Below are 24,947 nucleotides of genomic sequence, written 5' to 3'. Positions count from 1 at the left end.
CCCTATTTCTGTAATACAGTGGGCCCTTTACTGTCTGTCCATGTATGTGCAGTGAAAGGGTTTGTTTGAACATGAACATGCAGTTATATACACTTCTGTATATAGCTGTTCATGTTTCTGTTATGATTTCCAAATCAGCTATTGTACAGCCTGTTTTGTGGGCACAAATTCTGGTAACTTTTACATGGCCTGGGAAGTCATAAAAGCTTTACAGAGTAAAATTCTCCATATTTTCCTCATGCAATATCCCTACTGTAGGGTTACTTAATTATTACAAAGCAGGGAATAACCATCCAGCCAAAATAAAATGAGTTCTAAATTATCAACAACTTTGTCTTGCAACAGGAAGTTTCTTCTTAATGTGTGTTTGTTTCAAATAAAGTACTTCCACTGCTGCTAATTTTTTTTTTTTTCAACCAGGTGAATGGAGTGAAGCTCTTTATCCCTTGCTGACCACACTCACTGACTGCGTAGCCATGATGAGTGACAAGGCCAAGAAAGCCATGGTGTTTTTATTAATGCAGGACAGTGCCCCGACAATAGGGCTCTGCCTGAGCCTTCAGTATCGCAGGGATGTTGTCTTCTGCCAGACTGTAAGCAAGCAAATATGCATGATTTGATTTCACTTCCACATTTGATGGGGTTTCTATGAAATATGAAAGATTACTCTTTCCAGAATTTTTCAGATCTCTTCCCAGGTTTGACACTGATTTCCCCTCACAAGCTGTGCCATCCTGTTCTTACTTGTTACTTACATGCATTTGACAATTCATAAATTGTCCCCTTGGATATACAGTCATTCACTATTGAAAACAAAAATTATTCCAGAACTAGTAAAAATACTAATATACTAAAATATACTGCCTTTGCCTTCCAATGCCACCAAACCAAAGCAGAAGAAAGATGTGAGAGAGAAGGGCAAAAAGGTCTGTGAGTAGCAGATGTACTTCCTCAGTTAGCTTTTGTTGTTTTCTGCATTGAGAAAACCAGCAGGACATATGGTGCCTAAGGACAGAAGTCCAGCTGCAGGAAGAGAAATTAGTTCTGGTTTTTTTTCCAAGAAGTTCTGTTTCTGGACCTGCTGGCATCTCTTGTGTCAGACGCTGACTAGCAGATGTCTGCACTAAAAAAATTTCCACTGCCCACAGAAAAAAAATTCTTCTGCCCACTACACTTCTGTAGTGTATCTGCTTTCCTGTTAAATCACTATCTTGTTCATTTATTTCAAACAGTTTATTTCTTGGACTTAATTGGCAGGGCTTTTGTCCCATAATATAATATTAAAAATGTAAAGCTAGTGACAGGATGAGAGGAAATGTCCTCAAGTTGTGCCAGGGGAGATTTAGAGTAGATACTAGGAAAAATTTCTTATGGAAGGGGTTGTTAAGACCCAGAGTGGGCTGCCTAGTAAAGTCGTGGAGTCACTGTCCCTGACGTGTTCAAAAAATGTGTGGATATGTCCTCAAAAAAGTTGAGGACATGGTTTAGTGGTGTACGTGGTGGTGGTGCTGGGTTGGACTTGGTGATCTTGGAGGTGTTTTCCAACCTTAATGATTCTTTGATTCTATGACCTCATAGAGATAAAATCAGGGAATTTTCCTATATAAAACCCACTTCATAATGCAGATAATTTTTCAATTCAATCCTTTTAATATGTTTACCCATTAAGATCAGAACTTTATTCTTTTCTATTTAATTCTATAACAAAGTCATACACCTGTATATATAGTATATGGCCATCACCTGGGAAATTCCTTTGTGGACAGTGAATTAAAACTATTATTAGAATTAATCTTAGGTGATAGTACTGACCTTAGTACTAGATCTTCAGGATCTTGTTCTGAATATCTTGAAACACCAGAGTTTAAATCTGCATAATGCAAACAGATACTGCATTTTTAAGCTTTCTCAAATGTCATTTTTGAAAAGCAGTAATTTATTCATACTATCAAAGTTCTTGGCCTGGAACTAGCTGTGTTGCTTTTCTGTCTAAAACTAAAACAATTTTCTAAGGAGCAACTTCTGTAATTCATAAGTAGTAGACCCTACCACAAGTGATTGTGTTCAGAAAACAAGAAGGTGTGAGATCTACAGCAGCCCCATTTTGAGACAGCTTGTGAGATGAAGGCAGTGTGCCCTGAATCTGATTTTATGAATGTTTTGGGTTTTCATTGGTTGGCTGTCTTCAGCTGCAAGGAAAAAAAGATGTTTAAAGGAAAAGAGTATCTCTGTGACAGATTTTATTGCACCTCTTATACATGCTATCATTTTTGTTTGGGGCTGAAGAACCTTTTTTATTTTGAATAATTTCATTCTTGTCTGTTTCCTCTCTCACAGCTGACAGCTCTCATTTGTGGTTTCATTATCAAGCTGAGGAACTGTCTGCATGATGATGGATTTCTAAGACAACTCTACACCATTGGCTTGCTGGCACAGTTTGAGAGCCTGCTAAGCACTTATGGTAAGGGCACAGGGCCAGGGTCTGCAATTAGCTGTTGAGTCAGCAAATTCTGCATTAAATTGGCTACAGCAGGATCTGAGTGTTTTGGATAATCTGCAGCTCAGCTAAAAAATTATTTTGAAAACTAGAATGCAAAACTAGATTATAGTTGAAGTACTTAATTATCTAACAACTCTGAATTTCTTTGCACTTGAATTGCTTGAATTTCACAGTGGTCTTTGAGGTTTTTTTTCAGAAAATAATTGGATGAAAGTTCTGGTTAGCTGGGAGAAACTGTGCCTAAAATACACTTTTTGAATTTTCTTGAAACTTCTGTAATCTTGCAGCACAATGTGAGACTGAAGAGTGAATATAAAAAGGGAAAGTACTTCAGTCAGAAATGTTTCTTGTTTCTCAAAAACTTCCTGCATAGTGGTTAGCAAATGTTTTATTGGACAAATCCAGAATATCTTACGCAAAGGATATTATGTCTCTGCCAATGCTGAGAAGTACTTGCTAGTATCACCTAACTTGGAAAATCAGCTTATAAAATACTTAAACAACAGTAGTCTGGACTGTTCTAGATAAGTGGTGTTTTCCAGCCATGACATTGTCTGTAGGTCAAAGGGGAGGCCAGGGCTGCAGCACTGCTTCATCTGTGAAACTTCTGTATGGAGTGATGGCCTCCTGTTGTCATCAAATTGACAAAGGGAAGTTCTGCATAACAAGTAATTACAATTCACTTTTTCCTCTTGGATTTAGGTGAAGAGCTGGCGATGCTGGAGGACATGAGTTTGGGAATCATGGACTTGAGGAATGTAACCTTTAAAGTAACTCAGGCTACATCAAATACATCTACTGACATGCTGCCAGTCATCACTGGAAATCGGTAAAAACCAATAAATATACTTTATTCTTGATGAGTGGGAACATGCCAAGGTTAGGGCTTTTCTACCCAAGTTGTAGAAGAGCTGCAGTATTAATAAGCAGAGCAAAATCAACCATTGTCAGGAGATTGGTAGATCTGATGTCACATCCGTGAGGTTATAAATGCTACATTACAGGTTGCGGCAGGTTTGGTTTTGAACTAGAATAGACTTTCTGACTAGAAGCAAGTTGTGGCAGCTCCTCAGAGTCACTTTTGACTGATGGTTGCTTTTTAATGGTTATATTATGTTCTAGGTGTTATCCCTCTTTAGACAAATTCTTGGAATGTAGCTTTTTGATCTTTACGTCTAACAGCTGTGTATTTCTTTTCAGTGATGGATTTAATGTGAGGATCCCTCTGCCAAGCGCCTTGTTTGATTTGTTGCCTCGTGAGATTCAAAGTGGAATGTTACTGAGGGTTCAGCCTGTTCTTTTCAACGTGGGAATCAATGAGCAGCAAACCCTAGCAGAGAAGTAGGTGTCCAGTCAGGCAAGCTCAGCCTTGCTGGCAGTTCAGCAGTGGAGCTACGTTGATGTGGAATTGCATTCTTGCATAACTAACAGCAATTCAGTTTCTCCAATACACGAACATGGGAACAGTGTTCTAAGGGAATCTGCCAAATGCCAAACAAAAGGAGGTCCTTCTTTCTCTGCCACATAGCTGTGAGGCTCCTTACCTTATAGGTTTGAGATTGGTGCAAGTTTATGTAGTTCAGATGTGAATTTGCAATGGGAGATTTATCAAGAGCACACAGGTGCTCCTTGTGACTTAAGACCTCTGTGAGTGACAAGTTCCCTAGCGGCTGAGATCATTCTGGGTATTGCTGTATATTTGCTGTCTTGGTTTTGCACTCTCCCTGAGATTCCCTCTCCTGGTCACTGCCAAAATTCAGGATAATGGGCAAGGTGCACCTCTGTTTTAAAATACCCTTGCAACACTGCTATTGTAAAACTGAAAAATATAATTATGTAATTTTATTTGCTAAGGAAACTGCTCAGTTCTGGAAGAGCCAGTAGTTTCTCCCTGTTATGGCCACATCCTGTAAAGAGTGCATTGGCAGAGCACTGCTCCAACAGAGCACTCCTGTGAAGCCAGGCACATGCATGTTGTGACAGCAGCCTCAGTACCAGGCTGGAGTGTGCACTGTGGTGGTGAACAATGAGAAAAAGTCTAACAAAAGCATTCAGCAATTACTGTTGTCCTCTGTTGCCTACAAAGGAAGCCCAAGATGACTCGCACAGTTAAAGGTGTCAGCACTCTGTGTTTACATCTGTGTATGTGGATATATTTAGATAAGATGAATCAGGGCATTGTTGACAATATTTAGTACATTCATGGTTTATTAATCCTAGATCCATATTTTTCATTTACATACCTGAAGTCAGCATTCTCAGTCCTATCTACTGATATTATGGTTGTTACTATTAGTTTATGAACTAAACTAGTATCTCCATTATTAAAAGTTTAAATTGACATAAAACAATTTGCCAGGTAGGAATTAAATATTGAAAGAGAGACATGAAAGCCAAAGAATTTTAAATACCATTTTCTTCAAAATTTTTCTTACATCTTCCTTCCTTTTTCCCCCTCATATTCATATATTTTCTTTCTCTGTAATGAATCATCACCATAATTCTCTGTTACACTTTACCTGTCATTTGAGTGGTTAGGGAACTCCTGGGATAAATATTTAAACTGGTTTTTTGTAGACATATTGCCAAGTGCAGTTGTTTCAAATAAAAAGAGAAACATTTTACCTTGGGCTTAATTGTTCCTTTTTTCTCCTTTTAAAGGTTTGGAGACACCTCACTGCAAGAGATAATTAACATGGAAAGCTTAGTGAGGTTGAATTCATATTTTGAGCAGTTCAAGGAAGTTTTGCCTGATGATTGTAAGTATTTTGTAATTAATGACAAATTTGCTTGAACAGCACAATTCAGGCTGATTTTTTCATTTGTTTGCTTTATGTTGGTTTTTTAAATGTTGATGGTACACCAGCCTTATTAACCTCCAAGACATTAAAACTGTGTTTTAATTCTTCAGTACTAAAGTAGAGTTGATTCAAGAGGTTTAAAGGTCAGACTGATTAACTTTCCTTTTTAAGGTTACTTTTACATCTCTTTCTAAGTGGCTCTTTGTATTGTATAATCATCCAGTTGGACAGTGAGATTGTTGTAAGGTAAAGGTGTAAAAGTGACAGGTTCTAGCAGCAGCACTTTTATGTGCAGTTTTTTGTGATGCTCCCTGCACTTATGATAAAACCTGCACAGAAGAAACTCAGTCACTTCCCTGTAGTTGTTGCATCTGCAGCCAACATCAGAGAATCTGGAGGAGTGACAAAAGCTGCATGCTTAATTTTGACTGGTTTTTTTGTACTTGCTTGTTACTGCTTGGTTTTTTTTTTAGAAGACAGTGGCATAAGTGGTATTTACAAAAATGGTGAAAATTAATCTATTCATTATTATTACAATCAAACCTCTTCTAAGGTTATTTCATGTGCCCTACAGTTGCAATTTTATTCCAGAAATACAAATGCAGCAGCATGCAACAAGATAGTAAGAATTCTGTCCGTTAAAGTGTGTTATTGTAAATTCAGTTGCCCTGAATTTTTTTTTTTTATAGCTGAGACCACAACTTGCTTCCCTCCGTCCAGGCATTCATAATGCTAAATAATAAATTCTCTGGAACGTTAGCTGCAAAGTGTAATTCTTTATTTTATAGTAGTCTAGCATCAGGAGTTTTTTGTACAATTCAAAAATTAACCAGTTTAAAATTAATTTTGTTAATGTCTCTGTCTAATGTATTTTATAATAATAATTCCCATTCAGCTCCTTCCTCTCCTTTCCACTGTCCATGTCCCTATGTTATTAATTCTATACTCTGCAGAATTTCTAATAAATTAGTCTTAGTTCCTTGTCCTTGTTCTGTTAGTTCACCTTATCTTTAGAAAGAGGAGATGGCCTGTGCCCTCTTTTTGTTTACAGGTATTACTTTCTTTCTAGGTGTGGAGTTCAAGCAGGCCAGACCAGGACAGGCACAGTACCGTTAATTATAGAATAGAAATGTAGAATTGTTTAGGTTGGGAAGATCTTTAAGATCATCAAGTCCAACTCTTTCCCGAGCACTGCATAAAGGACTCCTAAACCATCTCTCCAAGTTCCACATCTCCATGTTTTTTAAATACCTCCAGAGATGCTGACTCAACCATTTCCCTGAGCAGCCTGTTCCAGTGCTTGACAACCCTTTCAGTGAAGAAATTTTTTCCAACATCCAATCTAAATCTGTTGCAGCTTGAGGCCATTTTTTCTTGTCCTGGTGCTGGTTGCCTGGGAGAAGAACCCTCCTGGCTTTCAGGTGGTTGTGGAGAGCAATAAGGTCCCACTGAGCCTCCTTTTCTCCTGCCTAAACAGCCCCGGCTCCTTCAGCTGCTTCTCGTAAGACTTGTGCTCCACACCCTTCCCCAGCTCTGTTGCTCTTCTCTGGACACCACTGAGGTTTCAGTATCTTTATGTCCTTCTTACAGTGATGGGCCCAGACCTGGACACAGGATTTGAGGTGCAGCCTCACCAGTGCCCAGTACAGGGGAACAATTCCTGTTCTGGTCCATTACTGCTGACACAGGCCAGGATGCCATTGGCTTTCTCGGCCACCTGGGCACTGCTGGCTCATGTTCAGCAGCTGTGGACCAGCACCCCCAGGTCCTTTTCTACCAGAATCTTCCCAACCACTCTGGCCCCCAGCCTTAGCACTGCCTGGGGTTGTTGTGACCCAACCTAGCACTTAGTTGTGCTGAACCCCACAAAAGTGGCCTTGGCTTGTTGATCCAGCCTGTCCAGATCCCTCTGTAGAGCTTTCCTGCCCTCCAGTAGATCAGAACTGCTGCCCAGCTTGGTACCATCTGCCACTGACCAAGGGTGCTCTTGATCCCCTCCTCCTGATTCATTGATAAGGATTTTAAACAGGACTGGCTGCAGAACTGAGCTCTGGGGAACCCCACTGGTGACCAGCCACCAGCTGGATGTAGCTCCATTCACCAGCCCTCTGTGACCTGGCCACCCAGCTGGGTTGTTTTAACCAGTGAGCAGTGTGTCCCGCCAAGCCATGAGCAGTTAGTCCAGGAGAATGCTGTGGGGAGCAGTGTTGAAGGCTTTGCCAAGGTCCAGGTAAAGGATGTCCACAGCCTTCCCTCATCTGCTCAGCAGGTCACCTTCCTGGAGGAGATCAAGTTAGTCCAGCATATCATTTGCTGTGAGAAGTAGGCCTAAAATAAAGCCTCATGTGTCGCTCAGGTGGGATTCTTTTTGTTACAATGTCATCTCTTACAGTGCACACCTCTGTATTTATTCAGTCACAACTTTAGTTGGTGTTCTTCATGGTTACTTCTTAAAAAAAAATGAAACAACAAAAAAGAGAACTTATTGATTACTTATAGTTGATTGTCTGGAGTATCTTGCTACATATGTAAGAGGTGATGTGCAACAGTTTGAACACAGAAGATGAGTGCTGAAGGTACTCTGAAAAATTCCAGCTACTTTATTTACACTTAGTGAAATATTAATAAACAGATCATGACAATGTGGTGTCCAGTGGGTGTTTCTTGTTACTGAAGGCTGAGCAGCTTGCAAATTTAAAGTCAAAAATGTGAGCAGAATATGAAATATCTTCAGAGTTTCTCAGAAGACATGCATGTTCTCCTGTCACATCTGTGACACACAAACCAAAACACTATACCAATCTTGCTCCCTTTGTTCATTGTTTTATTATACTGCTATTAAATTCTGAATCCCTGAAGTTTTAAATAACTGGAATTAATATTTCCAGTTGAGCTTAATTAAACATGAATTTGTTTTGTTGATGGTACTAAGTAAATCAGAACTTGAATAATTGTTCTAGTTGCAAGAAAAGACAAATGTATTTGCAACAGGCATATAGAAACACTTTGTAAAAGATCTGTTGAATACAGATGAGTAAGAGGAGTGTTTTTTGTTTGTTTTATAGGTCTACCTCGATCTCGTAGTCAGACGTGCCTGCCTGAACTGTTAAGATTTCTGGGACAAAATGTTCATGCAAGGAAAAACAAGAATGTTGATATCCTTTGGCAAGCTGCTGAGGTATTTATTTATCTAACCATCTCTGCATAGTTCAGCTGATTTTCTGTATTCGTATGTATTTGCCCTTTTTTTATTATTGGTATGTTTGAATTTCTTCATTTGCTTGCATGTAGCTTGCAAATGCTGCCAGGCTAGACCTTCTCTATAATGAGACTTGGGGAAATAAAATGTATTTTCCATATCAGATTTTCTTCTCAACTCAGACAATGAAGTTCTGCTCTCTCAAACGTGCCTAACTTTGACACTGAAGCCCTAGACAACATTTGTGTCTCTCTGAGGGGAAGTACAGGTGTTGTCTTTGACAGGAGGTTTCGCCTGTCTATTCCTTTTCTAGATATGCCGCAGACTTAATGGTGTTCGATTTACGAGCTGTAAAAGTGCCAAGGATAGGACTGCCATGTCCATCACCCTGGAGCAGTGTTTGATCCTACAGCATGAACATGGAATGGCTCCACAGGTCTTCACTCAGGCTCTGGAGTGTATGAGGAGGTAAGAGTTTGACCATATCACTTATTCCTAAATAAGGAACCATGCAAACTGCAGAGGAGTTGTGGTCTCTGTTTCCATCAAAAGAAAAACAAAAAAGTAACCTAAAGTCAGGAAACTGTAAAACTGACTGCTAGAATTCATCCCTCCTGTGCATATCAGTTGCATATGCTAAAGCTGGTTCTTACCAGATTTATATCAGATGGGCTTGAGTTTTCAGTAGAAAATTAGTGGTTTTCAGACAAGCATGTAAAAATATGTTTTTTGTTAATGCTGAGCTTGCAGAACAGGAAACTGGTGCTTCTTTGAAAGTTATTTAATGATGACTTTACCTGAACTGTCATAGCACTAGGTTTCTTAGTTCTAGCTCAGGGAGATTACTCAGGGATGATCTATCTTTTGTTCTTTGAAACACAGACACCTGCAGTTTGCACTGGTTTTCCAGTGTATTCTTTAGCAGTGGAACACTGCTCACTGGATGAAATGTCAGTATGAGTGTTTCACACTACAGCAACCAAATTTCATCACAACATGTCAGTGTGCTGTTGTCATATCAAAATAATGATGTTCTGTATTCTGAAGCAGCAGAGATGTTTGCAGAATTAAGTACTTTAAAAAAAAATCTGTTTACTGTTGTTCAATGCCTTGTTTCAAGCACTGCTGGAAAACTCCGTAAGTCACATACCAAAAGAAAGGATAAGAAATCTAGCTTTAGTCTTTATCAATGTAGTTCAACAATGCTGTTCAGTCCTGTTTTTCAACATTCACTCTTACCGAATGTACTGTACTGTGTGTCTTTTCACCAAATTCTCTAGAGTGTTCAATTCTCTTATCCTTTCTGTATGTTTTTGCTGTTTGACCCTTTCTTACTCTTCTAGTTATCTAGAAGAAAAATGTCTCATATAATAACACTTGCAACCTCTTACACTAGTAGTTTGGGGGTTTATGCATACATCTAATTGGGTGGCACTGAACTTTATTTTCAGTTTTTTGCTGCTCTTTCCGCTACATTGTCACAGAGTTAGTACAGTACATGAAAAGTACTTAAACCTTGATATTAGAAACAAAACTTAAAACAGCTTTGTGAGTGAGAATTTACTAATTTAAAACAGACTAAGTGGTTTTCAAACATCTTTATTTAAATTGCACAATTTGTTGACATAGACATCTGAAACTGTTATACAGTTTCACAGTCGTGTATTTAATAAGAACAAAACTAACTAGGAGAAATACTGGGAATCTTGTTACTTTCTGCAAATTCTTTAATGGGTCACCGGGTTTTTTAAAGCAATCACGGACACAATAGAGAGAGAGAGAGGTTAATAATAACATTGGGTACTTCAGTCTACCAATTTAATATAACACAGGATCAGATAAAATATTGACCCAAGAAAAATACTGCTTTCTGTTGACTTACACAGGGATATTGAAAGAAGGCCAATTTAATCAAAACCTTTGGCTTGAGTATTCTACCAACATCAGGGGCTTGCTCTGGCAGGTGAAGGACATGACTTTTTCTTTTGTTAAATCTTTGACTAAGAGAGATTGTGCAGGACAAATACTGACTAGTCCAGAAGGAAAACCAAGATTAGACCATTCTTCAAGCTGATCATTCTTCCTCACATCTTATTGCGCTTTGGGATAACTGGTTGTGTTTTCAAAATTATTTGTCAGCTCTATTCAGGAACAATGGCACAGCATTAATAAAGCTTAATGAGAGAGATAGGATTATGGAACAAATGTGTGGGAGTCCAACTCCACCAAATCCCATTCCGGCCTGGACAGTTTGACCTGACCTAGAAAACAGATACAGGATAAGAAAGCGTAGCAAATTGTACCCAAATTTCTTCTAGGGCATTCAGAAAACTTGGGTTTTGTTCTTTTAACTTGGATCTTTTAATTAACTGAACTGTAAAAGGAAGGTTTGGTTCATTCTTGAAGACTTTTGAAGTTTCTGAGGCATTTGGAGGGACAGGGAAGAAGTACTAGTAATTTGTGAGACTCAAAGTATTTAATCTCTTCTCTACTGACAACTTTCCAGAGAAGAAACCTGTCCTTTCTTATACCATTATTGAAAAAATTAAGAAAGCATCATCTTCTTCCATGTGATGTTGGTCTTCAGAGGTCTTAGTTCCCACTTACATGTCCTTAGGGACTTCCCTTCTTGTGATGATTATGTATCTGTGATAATTGTGTTCAATGAGCAGGGAGGGACATCAGAGAGGGAACATGAAGCGTTCTAGATTCTTGTAGAAATTTACAGATACAAGTTTGTGGCTTTCACTTTAGAAACAAATTTGCTATTACAATAAACTCATTTTCTGTAAATAAGTTACAGCTTTTGTGGTCCTAAATCAAACACACAGTAACTCCCAGCTCACAAATAGTAAAATCATGATGATATGCCTAGAAGTCCAAGCTAAGAGGACATGGCTACCTGACCAGTAAAGGCAGAACAAGAGTCCAAGTCCAGCTGGTTTGGGTAGCCTCTTCCATCTGCAGCCCATGCTCCCCACTAGATCTTTGACTCCCTGTCCTCCTTCTTCCTACCAGGTTTCTGTCTTGTCAGAAATGCCAGTGGAGCTGTTTGTGGGAATATGCTTTGAGGCAGTTTCAGTCAAGATCATCCTGGGTAGCAAAATCCTTTACATGTTTCGGGCAGCCCATCTCATTTTCATTAAATGAAATCAATTAGGAAGGTGCAACACAAGCAATTTAGCCAACAGAGAAGAGCCATCTCTGATAGGGGCTCTTGAAAAGCAGCTGAAAATGAGGTGAGGAAAATCACCATGGTGCTGACTAAAAGGATTAAATAATAAAGTCCTAGGAGTCATGTTTGAGTATGACCACTCACTGCAGTAAAAGAGCTATGATAAAAAGCTTGGTTGGATTTCTTCACTGATGGACCTGATTTAAAAATAAAATTATATTGAGTTGAGCTAGACCACTTGGCAGATGCCCACCCAGCTGCTCACTACCTTCTCCCAACAGGACAGGGGAAAAAATACATGAAAAAGCTTATGGGTTGAGGTAAAGGGGAGATCCCTTGCCAGTTACTGGTACAGAACTGGCAAAACAGAGAATTTTTTTTTTATTTATTTCCAATGGATTGGAGATATTAAGAAATAAATATGAAAATTAAAAAGCCTTGCCCTTCACCTCCCTTCTTATCCCAGGCCAAAGTATTCCACTGCTTCTTTCTCATCTCCTGGACCTTCTTTCTCCCCATGCTGAGCAATGCACAGTGGATGTGGAACAGGGCTTTGCAGTCGGTCCATAAGTCCTCTGCTCCTTCCTCCTTGCACTCTTCCTCCACTCCAGTATGGGTTTTTCCCATGGGCTGCAGTCCTTCAGGATGAACCTGCTCCTGCATGAGCTCTCCATGGCCTCCAGTTTCCTTCAGTAAATGTTCATCTGCTGCACTATGGGTCCTCCAGGGGCTGCAGTGTGGATAGTTCCTCTCCATAACTGCAGGGGAAACTGCTTCACCTCTTTCTCCTCTCTTTCCCTGACTTTGGTGCTCACAGGGATCTTTCTCAGATCTTTTCCCATCACTCTTCACTACTATGCAGGGCTTTGCCCTTTCTCACACACTCCTTCCTCGAGGCAGCAGCATGGCTGAGGGCTCAGCTGTGCCTGCAGTGGGTCACTGGAGCTGGCTGGAACCAGCAGTGTCCAGCATGGGGCAACCCTGGCCTCTCCTCACAGAGACAATTCCCATATGCAAGCTAAATTAGAAGGGAGTTTGCTGTGTCTTCTAACCCTAATCCTCTCCTAGAGGTAGTTTGCTGATGAATGTTTTGATTTAAGACCCTGTACATTTTGGAATATTTGATATTTCCGAAAGATGACTTTTCACCCTTCAACAGGGGCCAACAGTGACAAGGAAAGCACTTTCCAGCTCTTGCCTCCATTCCCATCATACGTGTCTGTATATATGTCTTTGTGTAAAATTGAGTAGCCTTGATGCTAATTTTTGATAGTGGAGATGTGGCATGTGATATTCATAATGTCAAGTTAACATTTTTAGCCTTCCTTTTTTACCTCTCCCATTGTTTTACATGTTATCTATATTCTGAAGCACTTTTCTTCCTCCAGGCCATTTAATTGAGTCTTTATCCACCACTTTCCAGTAAACACTAGGTTTCCACTGGCTGATTCTGTCACACACACACACTGTCCCCACTGCTACAAAGGTAATTGGGATTTGTAGGCATCACAGATTCAATCTGTTGTCCACTGTAGGCACTAGGAGTGAAATCATGTCTTAATCACCAATTTGGATCAAATCCAAATCAGAAATAAAGTTGGTTTAGTTCCTTGCCCACCTAATTCTAGTTGACTTGATGTGTCACCAGCGTCTAAATGCTCTTTTTCACCACCTTCAGGGTGTGTCTGATTTCTTGCATGACATTGTCTGATGCTTACATAACCCTGCTACTCAACCATCAAGGTTATGGATGGTTTGTTATGGATGGAGCAAGTTTACAAGCTCAAAAAGCGTCAGGCTTACAGATTGCATTTAGAAGGACAGAATAATAGAATTGTTTCAGTTGAAAGGGGCCTTGAAGATGATCTAGTTCCAACACCCTTGCCATGGACATATTCAATTAGACCAGGTTGCTCAAAGCTCCACCCAACCTGGCCTTGAACACTCCCAGGGATAAGCATCCCTGGCTGCCTCACCACCCTCAGAGTAAAGAATTTTTTCCTTATATCTAATCTAAACCTGTTCCCTTTCCCTTTAAACCTATTCCCCCTTGTCCTGTCACTACATGCTCTTGTAAATAGTCTCTCTCCCTCTTTCTTGTATGCTCCCTTCTAGTACTGGAAGGCTGCAATACAGTCACCCTTAAGGCATCTCTTTTCCAGGCTGAACAAACCCAGTTCTCTCAGCCTTTCCATGTAGGAGAGGTGCTCCAGGGACTATTCATCTTGGTCATTTAGTTGTTGCTTTGTGAATTAAAAATAGAGTTGTAGTGCTCAGGGTGTAAGAGTGATCCAGAATTAAAGACCACACTACAAAGCCTTCCAGGCTGCCTGAGGAGCTGTCCTTCACTGTAGCCTTTGGTGCTCAATGTAAGGATTGGGTGCACAATGAGATGGGCTTTGCAGCACGTCTTCAGAAATAAGCCTGTTTATATACCCTTGAATTCGTGTCCAAGCACAAAAATAGGTGGTTTTTTGGTTGGTTTTTTTTTTAATTAATGTGTTGGACAGATAGTTAAGAAGTTAAATTAAATCACTGCAGCCCACATGGAAAGACGTTTGAAAGGGTCAAATACTACAATGGTTATTCATGTTCAGCTTGCTTTTCAGAGCTCCACTTCTTTAAAGCATGGCAGAGCAGCATGGGGTATTATTGCTGGGTAATCTGAAAGAATGAACATGGAAAACCATTAATGTTCAACCTACATGTGTTTATTTTCACTAGACTACAGTACTTCTTTCTTATTTTTCTCTTTTATTCTCTTTCCCTCTCCTTATTTTTATAATTGTACTGATACATATTTTTGAGATGTTTTTCCACTCTTCCTTTACTTCATCTTCTGGTTTTGTTGTGTGTTCTTCCATGTTTTTTCATTTTCTTGCCCATCTTGTGTTGCCATCTCTTTTTATCCATACATTTGCATGTCTGTCTTCCTTTCTGTTTTATTTTCCCTCTTCCCAAACTTCTTCCTTTTCACAGCATTGGAACACGGGAGATAGTCACCCAGAAGAACTTGAGTGGCTTGGTGCCCATCCGAGATTTCAGACTAGATCCCAGCCTCCTCTACTCTATTCCTTTACTAGCTCTCAGCCCCAATTTACTGATTGTGTGGCTGTTTCTGAGCATAGCATACCTGGTGGCCAGATTACGTTGCAAGTGAAGATAGAGTTCAAAAACAAACAACCAAACAAAAAAAAAAAAAAAAAAAAGAAAAAACTACAAAAACCACAAAAACAAAAAAGTGCTTGAATGTGTATTGCCACTTGGTACCTGCTGGACAAAGGAATGTGTCATAGCATTGTCTGCCAAGAATTATTATTATGCCTTACAATTTTACGTTTCTATTGTACTAAACTGTAAATATACATCAAATTATTTTATCAAAAAGAATTGTATTGAAACTTTAAATTATTGTTCTGCTTTCAGTGCTTGTAACATAGTCTGACATTGGCCTGTTACCTCGTTACTTTAGCCGGCCTGAAGATCTCTTATCTCTTACCAAATAGAGTTTTGTGTTACTTGTTTCATGTATTCCAGAGAAAGGAACTCTGTCTGAAAAGAATTTGTATCTTTTTGTATATTTAAGGTGTATGCTAATATTGCCTTTCTATTTTATGAGGTATGAAGAGAAAAATAAAAACATGGGTGGGGTTTATAAGAAATTGTAAGAAATTTATTTAAAGAAGTAAATTTATACTTTCATTTCAAAGCATAATATCCAAATTACATTATTGAACAGTTTGTAGAACCATAGTCTTGTTCCTTTCTCATGGTTAAAATATATTCTAATAGACTAGAAAACATTCAGAAAACAACTTGTAGTGTGCTGCATGCAGAATTATTTCATTCTATTTGTAGATCTGCATTTTGCAATGTATTAAAGACATGAGGAAAATGAACCTTGTGGTTAGGAAGGGGATGTGACTGGCATTAGCCTGCTAACGATCCATTATCTATTTTAGGTGCTCTGTTATAGAACTTACTGTGAAAAAGGGTCATCCTAAAAGTTAAAGATAATGGTCTTTAATTTTCAGGCAAGAAGAGGGAGGTAATAGTTAACTCCTTTAGTAGGTGGGTTTCAGGTTTTCCACTGGGCTTTATTTTAATTACATTAGACTAAATATTACTGTTACTTCCATTTTTAAGCGTTGCACAGCTTTAATAAATTTTGATGCTGATAGTGACTTAGTGATAAGCAAGTGATGGTAAGTTAACTTTTATTGAAGTGGTGAGACTAAAGTGGCTTCCTAGTTTAGTTATGCAGAGTAATTGCAGATGAAATTTGATCCTCATTTATATATAACATCAAACTAAGGGAGGCCTATTTAAACTGAAAGATTTTGTTGATGCTGTGATCTGGCAGAGCTTGTCAATAGCAATAGCTGATTAAAAAACTAACCTCATTAATGTAGTTTGATAAATTCATAAAGGATTTTACTTTGCTTGGTGCCTGAGATGACATTGGGCTTCTGAGGAGAACTAGTACTGTGATTTATATTTTCTACTATTAACTTGCTCAAAAAATATAGATAGCTTTAGCTTTTATTATAAATTTTAATGGAATTGAGAGCTGCTGAGAGAAGTATGCTGAAATAAAAAACCAAAAAAAAAAAAACAAACCAAAAAAGCACAGTTAGAATAAAAATCAGAATTAAATCCTAAATGTGGATTTAATTATTCTAACTAAAAAAAAAAAAAAAAAGTGTGCGATTATATTTGTGTCTTCATTAAATCAGACTGTACAGTACACTATCTCTTAATATTTTTCCTCACTATTCTTCCAATTTTGTTTTTAAAAGAAAAACCAAAAAAACTCATGACAAAGACATGTATGTTTATTTATATATATAAAGCACGTATCATATTTATTTTTAGTTGCAATAGGTTTTGGTACATCCTCACTACTGTTGAGGGTTATCAAGGTGTGGTGGTTTGGGACACATCCCTGTGCTGTGCTGATACCTGCTGCTGCTGTGTCTCCATGGAAATCATCTGTTCTTTATGGTTAGCACTGGTTTGTTTGCTGGGGTGCCCCAGGCTGCCTTTTTACAAGGTGAGCAGTTGTCAGGTTGGACTGTGCCTTGATCTTGCAATGTGGGGAGTGTCCTGGGTTCAGTCTAACCAGATGTGAAAGTAAGTTTAGAATGACAGAATATCCTGAGTTGGAAGGGTCAGGGATCAGTTGCTGGCGTGGCACAGGACAGCCACAGGCTGTGCCTGAGAGCGCTGTCCAAACACTTGCTGCACTCGGGCAGACTCGGGTCATAAACGCTTCCCTGGGCAGCCTGGCCAGTGTCCAGCCACACTCTGTGGCAGCAGGCACATTCACTGAGCTCCCTGAGGTTATTAATCTCTTTAGAGTATGAAGGTGCTGCTCATGATTGCACCTTAAAACTCTTTGGAATGCAAGCCCAGGCTTTTTGGAAACAATGTAGGTTTTTTCTTCTTAATTTTGATGGGGACAAGTTTGGGTATTTTTTTCCTTTTGGAGTCTGGTCTGTGCTTTTGTTAAGGCGTTCAGGTTTAAGATGCAGTAGTGTGTCCTACTTACGTGCTTCCAAGAGAAGGAAGATGGCATGTGAAATGTGGGAAATAAATCCTTGTCACCATATCTGTGCCATGAGGGACACAAACAATAGCCAGATGCAGTGAAATGTGATATGAATAGAATGACTCACTTTGCAGTTAAAATGCTCACCTAGCATCACATATTTGCTAGTTAAACTTACTGCTTCTAGTAGTTCTCTGAAGTATGATTTGCACAAACTTTTGATGTATCTATTTGGCTGCAAGAACTGTCGGGGGAGTTTTGTGAAACACAAACCAGTGCCAGAAAAACAGTGTCATCACAGATGATCCATTCTATAAAAGGAAAGCACAGAATGTGCTCCGGAGACAAATTTCAAAGTTAGTTAAACTATTCCTTAAAGCAAAAAAAAAAAAAAAAAAAAAAATTACTGTATTTTATGAAGTCAAACTAGGCGTTACATACAGAACACAGTTACAGCCAGTTTCATGATCCAAAATTAGAAGAATGGTGAGGTCTGTAAGAGCACGAGAGTTTTCAAACTGAATCAGAATCCAAACCCTCCTTTTGAATCAAATGATCACAGCTTACCTGGTAGATGCTGCAGCATCTCCAAGGCAGGACTAATCTGACATTTCCACCATAAGATGCTGTACTGTACACGTTGCCATGAAGGTCTAGTAGTCATTGTTTAGGTCCCAGTCCTCAATCAGGGAAAATAATTCTCCTGCAAGCCTAAATTGATTTATAATACATATTTAAAAGATAGTGCTTCCTCTTTGTATGTGTGTTTTTTTGGATATAATCAAAGGAACTCTGGATTAGATTTACAAGTGTAAAGAAGCCTTATAACTGGAGTAGTTTTCTATTGTAGCACAGAACCTCTTTGTAATGTGGGGCAGTTGCACCAAAATATTGGGTGAAAATTAAATTCTGCACATCTTTGTTTCTTTGGAGTGATGACTGTCAGTGCAGCCAGTCTTTTTTTGCACTATTTCATGATTAGGACATTTTTTTAGATTGCTTTGGTTTTCACGTCCATTTATGCATGCAGAGATAACTAGAAAGGCATACATTATTTTTGTATCAGCTCTAATCTTTAAGTAAGTACTTATAATACTGACATACAGGGAACAATAAAATTACTTTAAATCTCTTATAGAGAGATCAGCAGGTTTGGTTTTTCAGCTTTATGTGTTAATAAATTAGCAGAACTGCTTTTAAGCAATCCCTTGGGATCCCTTGTGCAGTGAATGGCATGTGAACTCCACAAAAGTGTACCTTGAAATACATGAAACTGTGAAATACAGCGAAAGAACCTTTTCAGTAGATGTGCTGCTGCTTTCTAGAAATGCAAAACTAGCAATCAAACATAGCTTGTGTCCATTCTGTGTGCTTCTTACTGGCATTGTATGATGAATCATCTCTTTTAATATTTGCAGTGGCAAATTAATTAAACGCTCATTAAATATAACCAACTTTATTTTAATGCTATAAAATAACCAGTTCATTTCATCTTAGTTTAAGTCTTTTTTCTTTTTTTTTCCCTTTTACTGCTGTCATTTTTTGTGCTTGTTTTTTTCCCCAGTGAGGGTTGTCGCCGAGAAAATACAATGAAGAATGTTGGATGTCGCAAGTATGCATTTAATTCCCTGCAACTGAAGGCTTTCCCAAAGTATTACAGGCCTCCAGAAGGAACTTATGGAAAAGTTGAAACATAAGCATACTATGTCCTTTAATTGCTGTTCCATTAAAACATGTGGATACACTCTAGATTGACACATGATTTCGTCATCCAGAAGAGATAAATAACCTTTTTGTATGTTTTGTTAGGTCATACAGAGCATGTTACTGAATTGGAATCTATAGTAACAATTATTCTGACACCTTAGCTTGAGAATAGTGTGATGACTCTCTGCCCGTTTCAATAGCCTTCAGTGTATGTAAGATGAGCAGATACTGTGCTACTTAATAATTACCTATATGCAAATAGCTAGGTACCTCCTGGATGGGCAAGGACTCTAGGAACAGCATTTAGGCAGCTGTTTCCATAACATCTTTTTATACTGAGTCGATTTCAGATTGAGCTTTTCCTAAACTTTTTAAAACTGAGAGTAAAACTGAAAAGTTGTAAATAAAAAGGATCCTAGACAGTTAAATAACTGAAGAACACATAGTTACAATCAATAAAAGGGAGTTTCATTTTAAAAAAAAATCAGCACAATAAGAGCCAGGAGAAAAAATTGTTTTACTGTATATAGGATGCCACCTTCATGTATGAAATTTACCATATATAAAAGGCCAGACATGTGAGATCTAATTTATAATTCTGTTAAAATAAAACAAATTCTTGTCATCTTTGGCAGAGAAGGCCTTGGGCATACAACTGATTTTTAAAAGTATTTCAGAAATGTCATGATGCTTAACTATTAATGCCAGCAACAGTTCCCCATGCCCTTCCCCACTCAAAGGCAAGTGCAACAAGCAAGTTGCTGATGTTGCACGTGACTTGTTCAGTATATTCCATGGTGTTGTACATTAATTAACACATTTTTACCCATGGTTTTTTTATATCACTTCTGGATTGTAAGCATCAGTATCTCGGGGTGCTACATTATTTTGGTCAGTGTATGATTTTTCTGTATCGGTTTTGTATGTCATTACCAAAATGCTTAAAGTGCACAATGCATCCCCCTTGCTTCAAAATCAAAAATCATCCCCTCCTTGCTTCAAAATTGGTTTCTGTTTACCTTTGCATTTCACCTGTTGAGAGTCCTGGTGGGGGGAAGTGTGGCCGGTGTCAGGGTATTTCTGAGGAAGGTAGCAATGCCCTGTGTTGATAGAGAGGAACTGCTCAGTGCTACTGCTTGTGCCTGAGAACCACAGGTGGGTTCTAGCTTATGACAAAGGTGGTCAGTTGGATAGCATTTGATAAAAAATGTTCAACAGATCTCCTCTGAAATAATCTCCCAAAGAATGCCTTTGAAGCTAAGATAGCATTTTAAAAAGCAACTAAACGTTCATTTCCAGATTTTAACAGGATCCAGTAATCTCTAGCTAGTTTCATTCAGCACATGTCCTTTCCTTCTTGGTTTCTAAGGATCTGAGTTTTAGAATAGAAAAAAAGCTGCCCATTTATTCTGGTGGGAGTGGCAACAGCCAGGTAAGTATATGGCTGTTTTCTGATTTCTTTCTCCCACTCACTGATGTTTGTCTGTGCTGTCACTGCTCTATCAATCAGCCATGTTCATTCTGCTCCCATGTAGGTTTGGGGGTTACAAGTCCTGCAGATTTTGCATTTTGCTTTTTGCAGTTTAACACTGAGCAGCATGTCACAAAGCCAGGTCAGAGAGTTCTGCTGAGCTAGGCTATTACCATTACTTTAGGCTCTTTAGGATAACAAAACATGGAATTCTGTGCAAAAGCAATGTATTGTAGTACCTACCCCAGGTCTGAACAAATCATCTACAGTAGAACAGTCCCTCAGAAATGTTACAAACCCTGTTTGCCAAGTAATAAATGTTGATTTTGTTTTATTTTTTGCTAATAAGTAAACAAATATATGATGAAAAATTTTTCAATGGGATCTCTTTAGACATGCTACTCCATTAGTTCTGCTCAGCCTTCAGTCCCTAGCCCATTATTAAATGCTACTTTATTTTTGTATAAACTATGCTCTTTATATCCCTTAGTTTTTATGAGTTGATAATTATATTTTGTCTATTTCAAACGTGGTTTATTTCAAGTCCTGTATTGTTACACAAAAAATCTCCTGAGTTCAGCTTCAGAAGGAAATAACAAATGTCTCTTGTAACATTTAGCAGCGCCACTCTCTTAGATGGTGGCCAACAATCATTAGACCTGCTATAGAGCTTAGCAATCCTTTATTTATTTTGTGTAGCAGTGTAATCTGAAAAAGTTGCTGAATTTTGCCTGCGCACGGTGGAGCTGCAGCCCCAGGTGCCTCATGGTTGTGCTGGGGTGCTGAGCTGCCGAGCGCTGTGTCCCTCGGCATGCCCTGGGCATGGCACTGCCGGGATGGACACGGCACTGCCGGGATGGGCACGGCACTGCCGGGATGGACACGGCACTGCCGGGATGGACACGGCACTGCCGGGATGGACACGGCACTGCCGGGATGGGCACGGCACTGCCGGGATGGACACGGCACTGCCGGGATGGACACGGCACTGCCGGGATGGACACGGCACTGCCGGGATGGCCATGGCACTGCCGGGATGGACACGGCACTGCCGGGATGGACACGGCACTGCCGGGATGGGCATGGCACTGCCGGGATGGACAGGGCACTGCCGGGATGGGCATGGCACTGCTGGGATGGGCACGGCACTGCCGAGATGGACACGGCACTGCCAGGATGGACACGGCACTGCTGGGATGGACACGGCACTGCCGGGATGGACACGGCACTGCTGGGATGGACATGGCACTGCCGAGATGGACATGGCACTGCCGGGATGGACACGGCACTGCCGGGATGGGCACGGCACTGCTGGGATGGGCATGGCTCAGGCTCCTCCCGACAGCAGCGCCAACAGCGAGGGCTCGAGCGGTGCCTCCAGAGAAAACTGTGACACATGAAATCCACGTGGGACCTTCACAAGGGGGAAGGGAGCTTTTTTGTTGCACAGGAGAGGCAAATCTAAGGATTACTGTAAAATGAAGTTCTGTCTAATATTCCTTTTTTGAGTACATTTTTTAAATTATAAAACATACAAAGGTAAATGAAGAAAACTTGCCAAGTATGTTCTGTGTATGTTCTGTGAAAGTACCTACAGCACAGTTGCCTTTTTTTCATTTATACGTGTAAAATTATTGTATTATATGACACGGTTTTGTCCCAACACGACTGTATTTGCTAAGCTTTGTGCATTTAAATATTTTTATTTATTTGGTTTTGGGCAGTATTAATATATCATAAACATATGGTTACTGTTTTATATATTCTAGTTCATCCAATCCATGTATGCTGTAAATGTGCTAGTCTTTAGGATGAAAACCAATAAAGAACTGACAAGAATAACAATGGTGGCTTACTTTTAATATGTCTGTGGTAAGTGAAAATAAACACTTTCAGGCTCCTTGACTTGATACACTTTTATCTGTTGGAGCCAAGTTGTGCAGGGAGTCATTTTACACAGATGTGCAAGTCAGGAAGTAGTAACTTCTAACCCCTGCTCAAGAGCAGCTGATACAAATTTTCTGTAGTTAAAAGTGAGGCACCAGCTTGTCCCACATGCTTCACATTGTGCAGCAGCAGTTAAGTAAAGAAGTAATATGAAGTATTTTTCTTCCTTAATTTTATCAACTTCCTCTGTGAATATTCTCTAAGAGCTTCCTGAGCTTTGTTCTCTGTTCTTTCAGTTTTCCTTCCATTAGCAGAATTTTTTCTCTACTGCTGCTTTCCATTGAGCAAACTCATCCCTCCAAGCAGCTGTAGCAGTTGGGCTGCTTTTCAACAGGGACAGGTTGTCCTTGTTGATGGTCATTTGGTTTCACTTTACATAAAGTTTATATAATAGTGTAGGAGACAATAATTTAGGGCATTCTGATTTCTGTAAATGAAGAACACAAAAATATAATTCTGCTTCCACTGGGAGTTTGAGAACTGCCAAGTAGAATTTTCTTTCTGTGAAAGAGGGCTGAGGAGCATTGGTGGAGCTCAGTGAAATAGTTTTTTTTAGTTATATAAAAGAAAAACAATAGAAGATAAAAACCCACACTGCTTTCATTCGAAATGCAAAAGGAGAAGATGCTTGACAGGTAGGAATTCCTGAACTGTAAATGCAAAATCAGATTCATATATGTTCACACACACACATATATATATATACATATACACACAGATTGCAAAAGTTCTAATTGGTGTTAAAAAGGTATCTACCAGTATTATTCCTAATTTTAAAAGGTGGGGTGGTTAAAGAATGGTAGAAAATCTGACATCTTTAAGAGGCATTCTGAGCTCTCAGGAGAGTGTCACATGTTTGAAGCTGGGGAATGTGTCTCCATAAAGATTGCTCCATTTGGAGCCCGCAGTGACCATGGCTCTGGTTCCTGTGGCTGTGTGAAGGGCATTTGTGTCCCTGTGGGCTGTAAATGATCCCATGGGGAGCTGCTGGGAGCAGTAATGACCACACGCTCTGCTGAGGAGCAGAACTCCATCTCTCCCCCATGACTGCTGCTGCCCTTCGGGCAGGGCTTGAAGGGCTGGTGCAGGCATCTGTGTACAGGCACCAACATCAACAGCACTTCTGAAGGGATTAGCTGATGCCACAAATATGCCTAAAGTCTGAAACGTGTTCTGGGACAAAAGGAATAGTCACAGATGAAACACAAAAAATGCATGAAAGAATAGAAAACCAAGAAGGGTACAATAAAAAATAGCAAACCACTTGTTTAAACCAGAGAAAGAGTCCTCATCAGAAGAAATTGTATGTAATTTTTGTGACCAAGTGTGAGTGTTTTCAACGTGTTTCAGTTTGTGAATGCCTAAATATATCTAAGACTTGTATCTTAGAAACTTTATATATTGTTGCTGACTGCATGTGGGTTTGTTTAAAATATCTCTTCCCAGTGAACTACAAGACTTCTAGGCAATGAAGGGGAAAACATAACAGCAACCTCTTTTTCTCATATTGCTTTAAATGTCAGGAAAACTTTCCCAATTCATGAAATATTTTGCCCTTCACAATTTGGGATGGATGCAGTTTATCCTTTTATTCACAATGTGATTTGAAGAGGGGCAAGCAGGAGATGGGTAAGTAACAAGAGTGGCCGACATGGACACAGGTGTCAATGGAACCTTTCAGCTTGGACACCAGGAATGTCATAACCCTGCTCACCATGGGAAGCTGGTGGGGTGTGGTGTTAATAACACCAAGGTTGGGGGTTTGATCCCTGTATGGGCCAGTCACTTAAGGGTTGGACTCGATGGTCCTGGTGGGCCCAAGGGTGGTGGAAGGACTGGAACCGGGCTGGCCCCTGCAGATGGAAGGGTGGAAGAAATCTGGGATGTCTCCGTTCCCCCCCACAGAGTATTGAGAGAGAGAGAGTGAGAGACAGAGAGAGAGAGAGATACAGCAGCAGCAGTTTTTATCAGCAGTTCACCATGGGGAAGGAGAAGAGCGGGGTGGGGGGGGGCCGCAAGGTGCCCAGCCTGGGCATCGAGCCATCCCCGGGAGTCGGGACTTTTAACCCTTCCTGAGAAATGAAAGCTTTGTGAAATTTTTTTCTTCCTTGGTTTGAAAGAGAGGAAGAGAGACAGCTTGGACCCTGGGATGTTAGAAGGAGAAATTCTAGGTGGGAGGAGATGATGGAGTGGCTTTTGGCTGGACTTTTTCTTAGTAGTTACAGACTAAACCAATCTCCTCCAAGAGAGACTGTATTTTAGGAGGATGCCAGTGAGCCAAAGAGACCTGCTTCAGCTGGGAAAAGACAGAAATGGAGTGAACAAAGAAAAGTTAGGGGGTTTGTGGTGGTGTCCCCTGACCTCAAAGAAGGAGAAGAGAAGAAGATCTCTGTTCTTGGACCCTCGTCCCCAGGGGAAAATGGGGAGGGACTGTGGTCCCAAAAACTGAAAAACTGAACTGTTGTTTTTTTCCCCTCTTGGCAGGGCATCCTTGAAAGGAAAAATCCTAAAAGCAGTCTGTCCATCCATGCATTGTGGTGAGAGCACTGTGCATGGAAAGGAGAAGGGTCACCATGGCAAACTTTTTCTCCGGGCG

General features: G+C 39.8%; 1 protein-coding gene across 15 annotated transcripts in view; it reads left to right on the top strand.

The window, feature by feature from the left end:
• The window catches only part of INPP4A (inositol polyphosphate-4-phosphatase type I A), a 107,756-nt gene extending 85,507 nt beyond the window's left edge, over nucleotides 1-22,249 (top strand). For 11 of the 15 annotated variants that reach the window (XM_077781531.1, XM_077781530.1, XM_021546602.3 and 8 more), the window contains 8 exons: nucleotides 421-593; nucleotides 2,338-2,461; nucleotides 3,203-3,329; nucleotides 3,701-3,841; nucleotides 5,162-5,259; nucleotides 8,367-8,479; nucleotides 8,814-8,968; nucleotides 14,655-17,970. In XM_077781531.1, coding sequence (XP_077637657.1) covers nucleotides 421-593; nucleotides 2,338-2,461; nucleotides 3,203-3,329; nucleotides 3,701-3,841; nucleotides 5,162-5,259; nucleotides 8,367-8,479; nucleotides 8,814-8,968; nucleotides 14,655-14,835 — 1,112 coding nt within the window. In that variant the 3' untranslated portion in view covers nucleotides 14,836-17,970. Of the gene's footprint in view, nucleotides 1-420; nucleotides 594-2,337; nucleotides 2,462-3,202; nucleotides 3,330-3,700; nucleotides 3,842-5,161; nucleotides 5,260-8,366; nucleotides 8,480-8,813; nucleotides 8,969-14,654; nucleotides 17,971-18,790 lie in introns of those variants that run through there. The other 4 variants (XM_021546610.3, XM_021546609.3, XM_077781534.1 and 1 more) reach the window with 1 other exon arrangement.
• The last annotated feature ends 2,698 nt before the right edge of the window (nucleotides 22,250-24,947 follow it).

The sequence above is a fragment of the Lonchura striata genome, chromosome 2, assembly GCF_046129695.1.
Source record: "Lonchura striata isolate bLonStr1 chromosome 2, bLonStr1.mat, whole genome shotgun sequence".
In the NCBI taxonomy this organism is placed as follows: domain Eukaryota; kingdom Metazoa; phylum Chordata; class Aves; order Passeriformes; family Estrildidae; genus Lonchura; species Lonchura striata.
The sequence above is the reverse complement of the archived record's forward strand: the minus strand, read 5'-3'. Positions and strand labels throughout refer to the sequence as shown.